Here is a 12,496-nt window from a genome sequence, read left to right on the forward strand (position 1 = left end):
CATACAGAGAGGCCTGGAGCATCTACTGGCTTGGTTATTAATAAGAGAAGACTCATAAGATTTTCTTCTTGTTTCTAGATACCCCTATGAATCTGCCCAGATTAACTATACCTACAGCCTGTGTCCCTCTCACTCAGATTGCGAGTTTGTCTCGTGCTGGGTGGAGTTTTCCCATGAGCGTCTGGAGGAGTACAAATGGAATTATCTGGACCAGTATATCTGTTCTTCTGGATCTGAAGATTTCAGGTGACCTCTCCAGAAGTGACGTAGACCCCCCTCCTGTGGGAGCTTTCTGTCCTCATATTGCTCCCTCACTTAACACTTGCTCTCTTATCTTACTGTCCTTTCCTCAGTCTGATTGAATCCCTAAAATTCTGGAGGACTCGATTCTTGCTTCTACCTGCCTGCATCAGCACCACGAAGCGCATCTTGGAAGGAGAGGCACACTGTGATATTTATGGGGACAGCCCACGATCTGATTATGAGGATGGCCAGCTACTTGATGGATTCATTCGTTTTATGGAAGGCCTAAATCGCATCCGCCGCCGTCATCGATCAGACCGCATTATTCGGGTCAGAGCTGGGACAGGATGCAATCCTTTGTGTCTGGGGGAAGGTGATGGGAGTGGCACAGTGCATGCTTTCTGTAATGGGGGGGGGAGAAGTCCTCCAACCTCTGAAGTGAATACTTTGAAGTCTTAAAACTGGTTATTGATAATGCAGTGGAGGATTTTTAGGGCCGGGATGGGAAATGGGTGTGTTTGATCCTCCTTCCCCCTTGGGGTGGAGAATGGGTGTTTTTGATCTTCCCCCTTTCTCCTAGGTATCTACTGACTTTATCTTACTTTAGAAAGGAGCTGTACTGAAGAATTTACAAATGAGTGCTCCAATATGCACACACCCTCCAGAGCCAACTGGACCATCTGTTGGGAAGAAGGGCACTTCAGCTCTCTCAGCTTTGTTGGAGATGGACGCTAGTCAAAAGTAAGTAGAGCATGGAACCCAGGAATTCGGAGGCCATTTGATCATGTAAAGCAGTGTCTCACAAACTTTTTCGAGCCGGGGCACATTAAACCTAGTGTCCCCGGCTCGAGACATGCCATCAGCGCATGCGCAAAGACCCTTCAAATGGGCCTCGCGCCGAGAGAAAGACTCATGCTGGAGAGAAGGGCTGGCAGAGAGGCACGTCCTGTAGACAGTCATCTGGCACCTCTTCTCTTCCCCAGTGTACTACGGCACACCAGAAATCTCAGGCGGCACACTGGTGTACTGCGGCATACAGTTTGCGATACATTGATTTAAAGGAAGAAACTGTTCCTTAGCATGCCTCCAGACTGTTCCAGTCAATTGGGTTATGCATGCCTACAAGCAGGTATAGACTGAGGACCCTATAAGCATTCTATGTAGTTCCCAGTCAGTATTCACAGTCTCAGCAGATGGTAGATGTGGTAAGAGTCAGTCTGGTAGGCCCAGGGGGTCCTGGGAATATTAATTTCCCAGCATAAATAAATAAAAATTAGAAATGGTATTGCACTGCTATCTGTTTAGTGTTCTTCATTTTTTTATAATTCTTTATTCATTTTAAAACTTTCATCAAGTGTACAAAAATTGCAACACAATAACATAGATTTAACCACTTGTACATCTTATCATTATAACTTATAGTTGTAAATATAACCCTCCCTCTCCCATCCTGAAATCCTTTTAGTAATTTTTATTTTTCATGTAATAGAAACCCTCCCCCCACCCCACCCTTATCTTACATATTAAATATAGAAATATTAGGAAAATGGCATCAATCATGACAAAAGGACGTTAATGGTTCCCAAATTTTAATGAAGTTTTTATCATTTCCATTTTGCACCGCTATTGATCTTTCCATTCTGTATATGTGGCAAACTGAATTCCACCAAAATTTAAAATTGAGCCTACTATGGTCTTTCCAGTTATTAGTAATATGTTGAATGGCTACTCCGGTCAAAATCAATAAAAGTTTGTTATTACACATTGATATCTGACTCTTTTTTCTCATAGACATACCAAAAAGTACAGTATCATAAGTTAATGGTATATCTTTAATAAATGTGGATAATAAACTTTTGGCAAAAATTTTGGCTTTGAGATTAGCCAAAGCTCTCCCACATATTATAGACACGCATCAGATGGGTTTCGTTGCTAAAAGACATTCCTCTAATAACTCTAGATTATTGTTTCATATGTTAAATTTATCAAAAAAAATGGATGAACCGGCTTTTACAGTTTCCTTGGATGCAGAAAAAGCGTTTGATAGAGTAGAATGGAATTTTATGTATCAGGCTTTAGAATGGTTTGGTATAGGTTCTGGATTTATACAAATGGTAAAAACATTGTATAGCTTCCCGATTGCAAGATTAAATATTAATAATATGATATCTGATGGTTTTCAATTGCAGAGGGGAGTTAGACAAGGTTGTCCTTTATCTCCTTTGTTATTTGATGTTGTATTAGAACCCTTATTGTTAGCAATACAGCAAGCAAGGGGGATACAGGGTATTCCATATTCTGATATGGAATATAAAATTTCGGCTTATGCGGATGATATTTTACTTTATTTGAGGAATCCAGAGTCTACCTTATCTTGTCTATTGGAATTAATTGATATGTTTGGCAAATTTTCAGGTTATAAAATTAATTGGAGTAAGTCTGAACTTATACCTTTAAATGTTCATTGTGTAAAAGGATTATTTGATGCTTTTCCGTTCATATGGAAAGAAGAAGGATTTAAATATCTTGGCATTCAAGTTAAAAATACAATTGAAGATACAGTAAAAGAAAATGAAAAATTTGTATTGAAAAGAGTTACAGAGTTATGTGAGCAATGGAATCCGTTACATCTTTCTTGGTGGGGGAGAGTTCAAACTATTAAAATGATGATCTTGCCTGTAGTTTGCTACCAAATGAGTATGATACCTATTTATTTTCAGGGGTCCTTTTATAAAAAGCTTAATAGCATTTTAACGAAATTTCTTTGGCTTGGTAAAACGCATAGAATAGCTTTGGTATCTTTGCAAAAATCAATTAAGGAGGGAGGGGTAAATTTTCCAAATTTTTATAGGTACCATCAAGCCTATATTTTACGTCAGGGTATGTATTGGATCCTCCCAGAACTGATAGATAATGCACCGGATTGGTTATATTTGGAATGGCGCCTTATGTTTCCCCTAAATTTAGTTCATCTTCCAAGTATCAACATGCCTAGAAGATACAGAGAAAATAAGATATTAATGGATACTTGGAAAACGTTGAGGTTTATTAGTAAATTAACACCTGTCCCAATAAACAAGTCAACTAATCAGTCTTTATGGATAAACTCCAAGATTAAAATTGGCGGAGCTCAAATCCTTTGGAAGGACTGGATTATTGCAGGCATTAGATGTTATTTCGGAAGGTAAACTGCTGGAATTTTCACAATTGCAACATAGATTTGGTCTTAGTAAAAAACAAAGTTTTAAATGGTTGCAATTGAAGCAGGCCATTCAGGTTGGGTTCCCTGAATGGAAAACATTGAATAATCAATATAGTTTAGAGTTCTTATGCTTCCAAGCAGACTTCCTAGGGCATCAAGCCGCATTGTGTTATAAATTAATATCTGGATATTTGAATAAAAAACCAAAAAATGGTCTAAGAGACATTTGGAGCATTGAGATTAAGCATCAAATTACTGCATCTCAATGGCCACTAATTTGGTCTTGGAGAATGAGATGTACAGTGTCAGCATCTATGAGACAAACTTGGTTCTTTTTATTACATAGAGCTTTTTGGACCCCTACACGTTTGCAAAAATTAGATAGTTCTAAGTCCAATAAATGCTGGCACTGTAATCTGGAACCTGGGACGTTGGATCATTTACTGTATCATTGTCCCTACATTAAAAGTTTTTGGAATGCAATTTGGCCACAAATTAATAAATTGATGGAAAATCATGTAGCAATATCATATGATACAGTGTTATTTGGAATGATGATGAGAAAAAAAAGTCAAATTTCACCAGAAAATAACAAGCTTTTACTAGTCATGACAGGGGTTGCCATTCAGCATATAACCAATAACTGGAAGAATCATAGTAACCTTAATTATACATTTTGGTGGAATACAATTTGTCATATATTCAAAATGGAAAGAGTAATAGCAATACAAAGAGGGACATATCCTAAATTTATAAAAATATGGGGGCCATTGACAAAGTATTGTACTGAATGAATAGTAGGATTTATCTTCTTCTTTTCTTCTTTTTCTTGTCTTCTTTATGGCACACATGGAGGGGGGGTAGTGAAAATAATTTTACATAACATGTTATAATATGGTATACAATATGTATAAGGTGATTGGAAAGTACTTGAAGGGTGGGGGGTGGGAGAGGGGATAAAAAAATTTGTTCAGAATATTATGTAATAGATATAAAAGTGATATTGTGTATTCATTAGTTGTAACTCAATATTTTGTACACTTCATGTAAAATATGAAAATGAATAAAGAATTATAAAAAAAAATAAGTTAATGCTACGTGATTTTCCAATAAACAATTTACTTGATCCCAGATTGAGTTCCAAAAGGCTAAGATATGGGGACAATAGAACAAAAGATGATCTAAAGTCCCTATATCCAGATTACAATGCCAGCATCTATTAGACAAAGAACTATTTAACTTTTGCAATCTAACTGGGGTCCAAAAAGCTCTATGTAACAAGAAAAACCAAGTTTGTTTCATAGATGCTGACATTGTACATCTCATTCTCCAAGACCAAATCTGTGGCCATTGAGATGCTGAAATATCATGCTTAATCTCAATGCTCCAAATATCCCTAAGAGTATTTTTAGGCTTTTTCTTAACCAATTCACTAATAGTTTTATACCAGTGTGCGGCCTGATGTCCCAGAAAGTCCGCCTGAAAACATAAAAATTCTATGCTAGTTCTATGTTTAGTGTTCTTCAATTGTCTGAGGCCTTTGGGCTAGTGGGGGACTGGCCTGTGGGGGGCCTCCTTTGCCCCAGAGATGTTACACACAGATGGCTGGGTTCCTCTACCCAGCTCCTTTTGCAAGGGATGCAGGAGGAGTAACCTAGTGGTTAGTGCAGTGGACTGAGAACCTGGAGAACTGGGTTCAATTCCCACCTCAGTTCCTTGTGACTCTAAGCAAATCACTTAACCTTCCATTGCCCCAGGTACAAAATACATATCTGTATATATTATGTAAACCTCTGATTGCAACCATAGAAAGGCAGTATATCAAGTCTTGTCCCCCTTTCATCTTCTTTCTCTTATCCTCTTTTTTTTAATTTTTAATTTATTGATTTTTCATTCTTACAGTAATTGAATCACATATAATATAATTGATTATTACATGACATTTGTAATTATATTCACTATATCATATCATAAATAATAAATCCCTCCCCTTTTATTTATTTTCCCATTTTTATGTCCAAAAATTATATATATCCCACCCTAACCCTATATAACTACTACCAATGTGCTAAGAGATCTGATCATTAGAATATTTAGTCAATGGTTCCCAAATTTTCTTAAAATTGTGAAGATTCCCTTGTTGTAACGCTAATACTTTTTCCATTTTGTATATATGACAAACAGAGTTCCACCAGAATGTATAATTTAATTTGGTATAGTCCTTCCAATTTTGAGTAATTTGTTGCATGGCGACTCCTGTCAAAATTAATAGCAGTTTGTTATTATTTGCTGAAATCGGACTCTGAGTTCTCATTGCAGTGCCAAATAGTATGGTGTCATATGAGAGTCCTACGTGATTTTCTAGTAATATGTTAATTTGGGGCTAAATTAAATTCCAAAAGGCATTTACGCAGGGACAAAAAAAGAGTAAGTGATCTAATGTCCCTACTTCTATTTTACAATGCCAGCATCTATTGGATCTAGTACTATCTATCTTTTGCAGGCGCGTCGGGGTCCATAACACTCTATGTAATAAAAACATCCATGTTTGACTCATAGATGCTGTCTTTGTAGATCTTAATCTCCAGGACCAAAATCGTGGCCATTGAGACGCAGAAATTGTCTGTCCAATCTCAATACTCCAAATATCCCTAAGTCCAGTTTTCTTTTTTTATTTAAAAATCCTTATAATAATTTATACCATTTTGCGGCTTGGTGACCCAAGAAATCCGCCTGGAAACATAAAACCTGCAGACTGTATTGAGTATTAAGATCTTTCCATTCAGGGAACCCTACCTGAATGGCTTGCTTCAATTGCATCCATTTAAAATATTGTGTTTTATTTAGGCCAAATTTATTTTGCAATTGTGAAAAACTAAGCAGTGAACCTTCTGAAATGACATCATTCAATGTCCGTATACCTGCAATTATCCAATGTTTCCAGACGATTTTAAATCCGCCAATCCTGATCCTGGAGTTTACCCAAATAGATTGATTTAGTGATTTAGCTATTGGTTCTGGTGATAGATTACTGATATATCTTAATGTTTTCCAAGTATCTAATAAAATTCTGTTATCTTTATATCTTCTAGGCATTGTTATACTAATTAAATGTTCTAAATGTAATGGGAACAGGAGCCGCCATTCTAAATACAACCAATCTGGTACATTTTCCATGAGATTTAGGAGGATCCAATACATACCCTGTCTCAGAATATAGGCTTGATGGTACCTATAAAAATTTGGAAAATTTACCCCCCCTTCCATAATTGGTCTTTGTAATGATACTAAAGCGATTCTGGGTCTTTTTCCAAACCAAACAAATTTTGTAAGAAGATTGTTTAATTTTTTGTAAAATGACCCCTGAAAAAATATTGGTATCATACTCATTTGGTAGCAAATCACAGGCAATATCATCATTTTAATTGTTTGAATTCTTCCCCACCAAGAAAAATGTAAAGGATTCCATTGCTCACACATTTCTGTTATTTTTCTTAATAAAAGTTTTTCATTTTTTTTGACTGTGTCTTCAATTGTATTTTTGATAATAATTCCTAAGTATTTTAAACCATCATCTTTCCAGATAAATGAATATGAGTCAAATAGTCCTTTGGTACAATGAACATTAATTGGAAGGACTTCAGATTTACTCCAATTAATTTTATATCCAGAAAATTTACCGAATTTCTCTAATAAATTAAGTATACATGGAATAGTAGTCCCCGGTTCTCTTAAATATAATAAAATATCATCTGCATAAGCAGAAAGTTTAAATTCCCAGTTGGAAAACGTGATTCCCTTTATCTCCTTAGTTTGATTAATTGCAATTAATAAAGGTTCCAGAACAACATCAAAAAGTAATGGAGACAAAGGGCATCCTTGTCTAACTCCCCTATGCAAATTAAATCTATCTGATAAATTATTATTAATATATAATCTTGCACCAGGAGAGCTATACAATGTCTGAATCATTTTAATAAAACCAGGGCCTATACCAAACCATTGTAAAGCTTGATACATAAAAGTCCATTCCACTCTATCAAAAGCTTTTTCTGCATCTAAAGATACTAGAAAAGCTGGATCATTAATATTTTTTGCTAAATTTAATGAGTGAAATGCTAATCTAGTATTATTTGATGAATGTCTTTTAGCAATAAATCCTGTTTGGTGTACATCAATAATAAAAGGAAGAGCTTTTGCCAATCTTATTGCTAATACTTTAGCAATTAATTTACCATCTACATTTAATAACGAAATAGGCCTGTAATTTGAAACCAAAGTAGGATCCCTGTTTGGTTTTGGCAAGACAATAATTATCGAATCGGCCATAGTACCTGATATATTTCCATTATTCATTTGATATTGATACAAATTTAATAGTTATGGTAAAATAATATTTTGAAATGATTTATAAAATTCAACAGTATAACCGTCGCCACCTGGAGCGGATCCAACTCTAAGAGACTTCAATGCTGTTTCTATTTCTTTTAAAGATATAGGATCTTCTAAACTTCTTTTTATATGATCCGGAACATTTGGCCCAATAAATGAATTTAAGAAAGTTAATCCATCTTGTTCTTTATTTTCATAAGATTCAGAAGAATATAAATCTTTATAAAAATCAAGAAACTGTGTTAAAATATCATTAGTGTTGGTGTGTGTATTACCTTGTGTATCTTTAATTGCAGTAATCTTGGATTTTCTTTTCTTTGCTTTAAGAAAATTTGCTAATAATTTCCCAGCTTTGTTTGAATTGCCATAGAATTGAACTTGTCTATAGAATATATCTTTCCTCACAAATTGAGAAAAAATCTCATTATATTTAACTTTTACTTTTAATAACTCTTGTAATGTATTGTTTTCCCATTTCTCAATTAATTTATTTTCTAATAATTTAATTTGTTTTTCCATATCAACAAATTGTTTTTTAAGTTGTTTTTTAATAAATGCTGAATATGAAATAATATTTCCTCTCATTGTTGATTTAAAAGCGTCCCACAAGATCTCAGCATTAATGTTATCTGAATTATTAATTTGAAAAAATTCTTGCATTTTTGATTTAAGATCTTCAAGGAAGTTCGAGTCCGCTAGTAAAGCATTATTAAATCTCCATATTGAATTAAAGTGTTCAATATCATAATTCTGAAGGTCAATCCATACACCAGCATGATCTGAAATTACAATGGGATCAATAACTGCTTTTAACACACGCTGCACTATGTTATTGGAGACAAATATATAATCAATTCGTGAGAAAGACTTATGGACCTGAGAACAAAAAGAATATTCCTGATCATTAAAATGAAGAATACGCCATATATCTACTAAATCACAAGATTGTACCAGATTATCTAATCCTAAAGACTTCATAATTTTACTTGGTTTCTTGTCCAAAATTGGATCCATTACAGCATTGAAATCTCCAGCTACTACTAAATTAGAAGCAGCCAGTGGTAATAATATCTGTTGAATTTGATTGAAAAACTCCATTTGATTCGAATTAGGAGCTTAAAGATTAAATAAATCTAGGGTTGTATTTCCCAGAACCATTTTAATATGTACCCATCTTCCTGAAGGATCAAAATTTATTAACTTAAAATCAGCACTGCATTTCTTATTTATAAGGATCGCTACTCCTGCTTTTTTCCCTATAGCAGGTGAAAAAAAACATTTAGATATCCAACCCCCTGTTAGCTTCCTAGATTCAGTATCTGAAAGATGTGTCTCTTGCATGAAATAAATATCTGCGTTCTGCTTATGGAGAAACCCTAATATTTTCTTTCTTTTGATAGGATGGTTTAGACCATTGACATTAATTGAAAAAATTTTAATATCCATCTATATTTATAATTAAAGTTTGACATGAAATCATATGAATATTGCGATCAGATATCCGCACATTGTAATAATATATTCTTCCCATTCCCCCCTCCCTCTCCTCCCTTCCTCCCCTCCCTCCCCCCCAAATATTAGCTGTGTAAACTTGGCAACATACATCTTAGATCGGTACCAAAACACTCCATAAAGTCCATTTCCTAATAAAATTCAAAAATTAAGTCACAAATATTTCAAATAGTATTAAAGAAAATTAATATATCCATTAACATTTCTTATATTATTTGAACAATTTTCCATTTTATCCAATGTTAAATTCATTCTTTAATATTATATTATTATCTGCCCAGTTCGATATCTTCATATTTTATTATAAATCTATTGATTCAAATAACTTGAAATATAGTTTGAGTTTCTTATCAAATTTCATCTATATCACCTTTATAAATCCCATTTCTGCTCTCCAAGTTCATTTAAATCGTATATTAAATCTATGACTAATATATCTCATTATATTCATAGTAAAACTTATGCAGAGTAAGATGTAATTTTCCTACCATTAGCTCGATCCCAATAAAATGCTGGTCTCTATTGTAATTATCCTCGGTATACAAACAACGATTCAGAGATATGGGGTTAGGTATACGATGAATCTCTTCAAGCCAGAGCTCCCCTCCTCTAAAGGCGGAAGAAATTTGGAGAAGCATACACCATTCATACACCTTACTTCCTGATCACGTTCTTAAATTTTTAATAATGTCAAATTTCTTCCCTTTTCTGAAGTCTATGAAAGTCAAACAAGTATCAGTTCCATCTTCGTTATTCTTCCAGTTAATTATTTATTCTTCATGTCCTCTTCATTCTTCTTTATCCAGTATATTATCCTTTCCTTTTCGCAAGTTTATACAAGCCAAGTAAGTATCGGTTCTAACGTCGTTATTCTTTTAGTTGACTATTTATTCTTCCAATCTTTTTCCTTCTTCTTTATCTTCTGTAATGTCTGATCTTTTTTGGAAATATTTATTATATGTTTTTCCCTTGTATTCCTTCAGTATCTAATCAGGAAAAATACCTATTCCTGATTAATCGTAGTCCTTCCGGTATTGTGAAATGCTCTTTACATGTAATTCCTCTCGCAGAGACGTCTGGGATTTGGAGTTTCAATGAGCATAAAAAGTTTTTAATATTTTGATTCTCCCTTCCATCAGCTTCTAGGAAGTAGAACATTCATACATACATAACATCATATACTCCTGCATTCTCCTCCACAGGAAGGAGGCTCTGGCCCAAAAAACACACCGCACACTATTTTTCAGAACCCCTCTATTACATTTCCTTTCAGCAATATTATCAATTAGTATTTTACTTATCCATATTCTGAAGCTAAATAAGGAATCTATATATCCTTCTTATATTTAACTTCTTACTTATTATCTATCAACTTTTATATTCTTTCTTGTTTATCTTACTATATTTCTTATCTTCTGACATCCTTTAATCTTAGGTGTTAATATATCTTAATCATTCCAATATAGAATGTGTAGCCTCATCATAACTCTAACAGAAAGATCGTTGAAGTGAATTTTTGAACAGATTTAAAAACATTCCATATCGTTAATACAGAAAAAATATTATTATTATTTGTTTTTTACCATACAATAACCCAAAAAATACTAATTAGGAAAACCAATTTGTAATAAAGAAAAAACTAAGGTGACATTGGCAGTTCTTGATTTTGTATAAATTTTTGCAGTTCTTCTGAATTATCAAAAGTTAAAGTTTTATTTGCAATAGTTACTTTCATATTTGCTGGGTATACTAAACCAAACTTTGCTCCCAACTCTCGTAATTGTGGTCTCAAATCCAACAACTTCTTTCTTTTAATCGCAGTGTTTTTTGCAAAATCCGGAACAAAATGAATATAGGCATCTTGATATTTTAATCCCTTATTTTGCTTTGCGAGTTGAAATATTTCTATAACCTGTTGGTGTCGCAACAACTTGAAGATCAGTGGCCTCGGACCTTGATGCTTTTCTGATCTTTTTGTCGGCACTCTATGTGCCCTTTCTACCTCTATGGGAAATTTAGTTTTTAGCGGAAGTAATTTCGGTAATAAGTTTTCGATGAAGACAACCGGATTTCCTTTTTCTGCTCCTTCCGGCAGACCAATCAAACGTACATTGCTCCTTCTTTCACAATTCGAGCAATCCTCCAGCTCTTTAGTAAGTATTTCAACTTTTTTTTTTATCAATTTTGTTGTTAAATATTTCCTCTTCCACTGTTAACATTCTTTCTTCTAAGTTATTGGATTTTATCTCTATTAGATCCATCTTCTTATTTAATGTGGAAACATCATCAGTTAAGTCGGTAACTTTTTTAGTGAGAATTGAAAGCATTTCTTTGATTTCTTTCAATTCTTTCATTACCTCCAGATCTCCCATTTTTAATCCCGTCTCTTGTTCTGGCTTCGCTCTCTTGCTGCTACCCGAGACCGCAAAATCATTTTTGTTTTATTTTCCTGACGCCATCACGTTTTTTTCTTTATTTATCATAAAGTAAATCTAAAATCTTCAGGTTTTTTTTTTTTTTGCGACTTTAACTCTTTCATGGACTTTTTATACGGAGCTCTCCTGTTAGCCGACCTTCCTCATGCGTGTCCAAGCCACGCCCCCCCCTTCTTTCTCTTATCCTCTGATTGGAAGGGGAATCTTGAGAACTATTTGGACAGCTGGCAGCAGCAAAGGAAGAAAGACTTCATGTCAACAAGCATTAGTGACCCATTGTTTTAACATTGCCAAATTAACAATTGCAGCCACCTGGAAAAGTACAAATGCTCCCTCTTTAGTGGTATGACAATATAAGTTGTAGTATATCTGTCAAATAGAACACTTGATAGCAGAATGTAGGAGAAGACCATGGGTAAATGGGACCAAGTATGGAGACTTTTCCTGTTTAACTGTAACTAGCTCTACTGGAGAAAAAAAATTTAGAAGAAACAATTAAGGATTTCATGAGAACTATTTTCAGTGTGTGTGCATTTCATTGAGTGGGTTAATGGAGAGTTCAGATAAAAACGTCTTTGTAATTAGGTTGAGAAATTGGGGAAGGGTGAGTGAATTTGTTAGTATTTTAAACTTAATGAGAAGCATCCAGAAATATATATATATATATTTTTTTTTTGGGGGGGGGTCCTTCTAGTCCAGGGATCTCAAAGTC

The 12,496-nt window shown here is 34.3% G+C and overlaps 1 protein-coding gene across 6 annotated transcripts in view; it reads left to right on the forward strand.

The window, feature by feature from the left end:
• The window catches only part of DEPDC5 (DEP domain containing 5, GATOR1 subcomplex subunit), a 123,865-nt gene that overhangs the window by 68,894 nt on the left and 42,475 nt on the right, over positions 1–12,496 (forward strand). For all 6 annotated transcript variants that reach the window (XM_033956668.1, XM_033956669.1, XM_033956671.1 and 3 more), the window contains 3 exons: positions 79–246; positions 354–573; positions 851–984. In XM_033956668.1, coding sequence (XP_033812559.1) covers positions 79–246; positions 354–573; positions 851–984 — 522 coding nt within the window. The remainder of the gene's footprint in view (positions 1–78; positions 247–353; positions 574–850; positions 985–12,496) is intronic.

The sequence above is a fragment of the Geotrypetes seraphini genome, chromosome 8 (genome assembly GCF_902459505.1).
Source record: "Geotrypetes seraphini chromosome 8, aGeoSer1.1, whole genome shotgun sequence".
In the NCBI taxonomy this organism is placed as follows: Eukaryota; Metazoa; Chordata; class Amphibia; order Gymnophiona; family Dermophiidae; genus Geotrypetes; species Geotrypetes seraphini.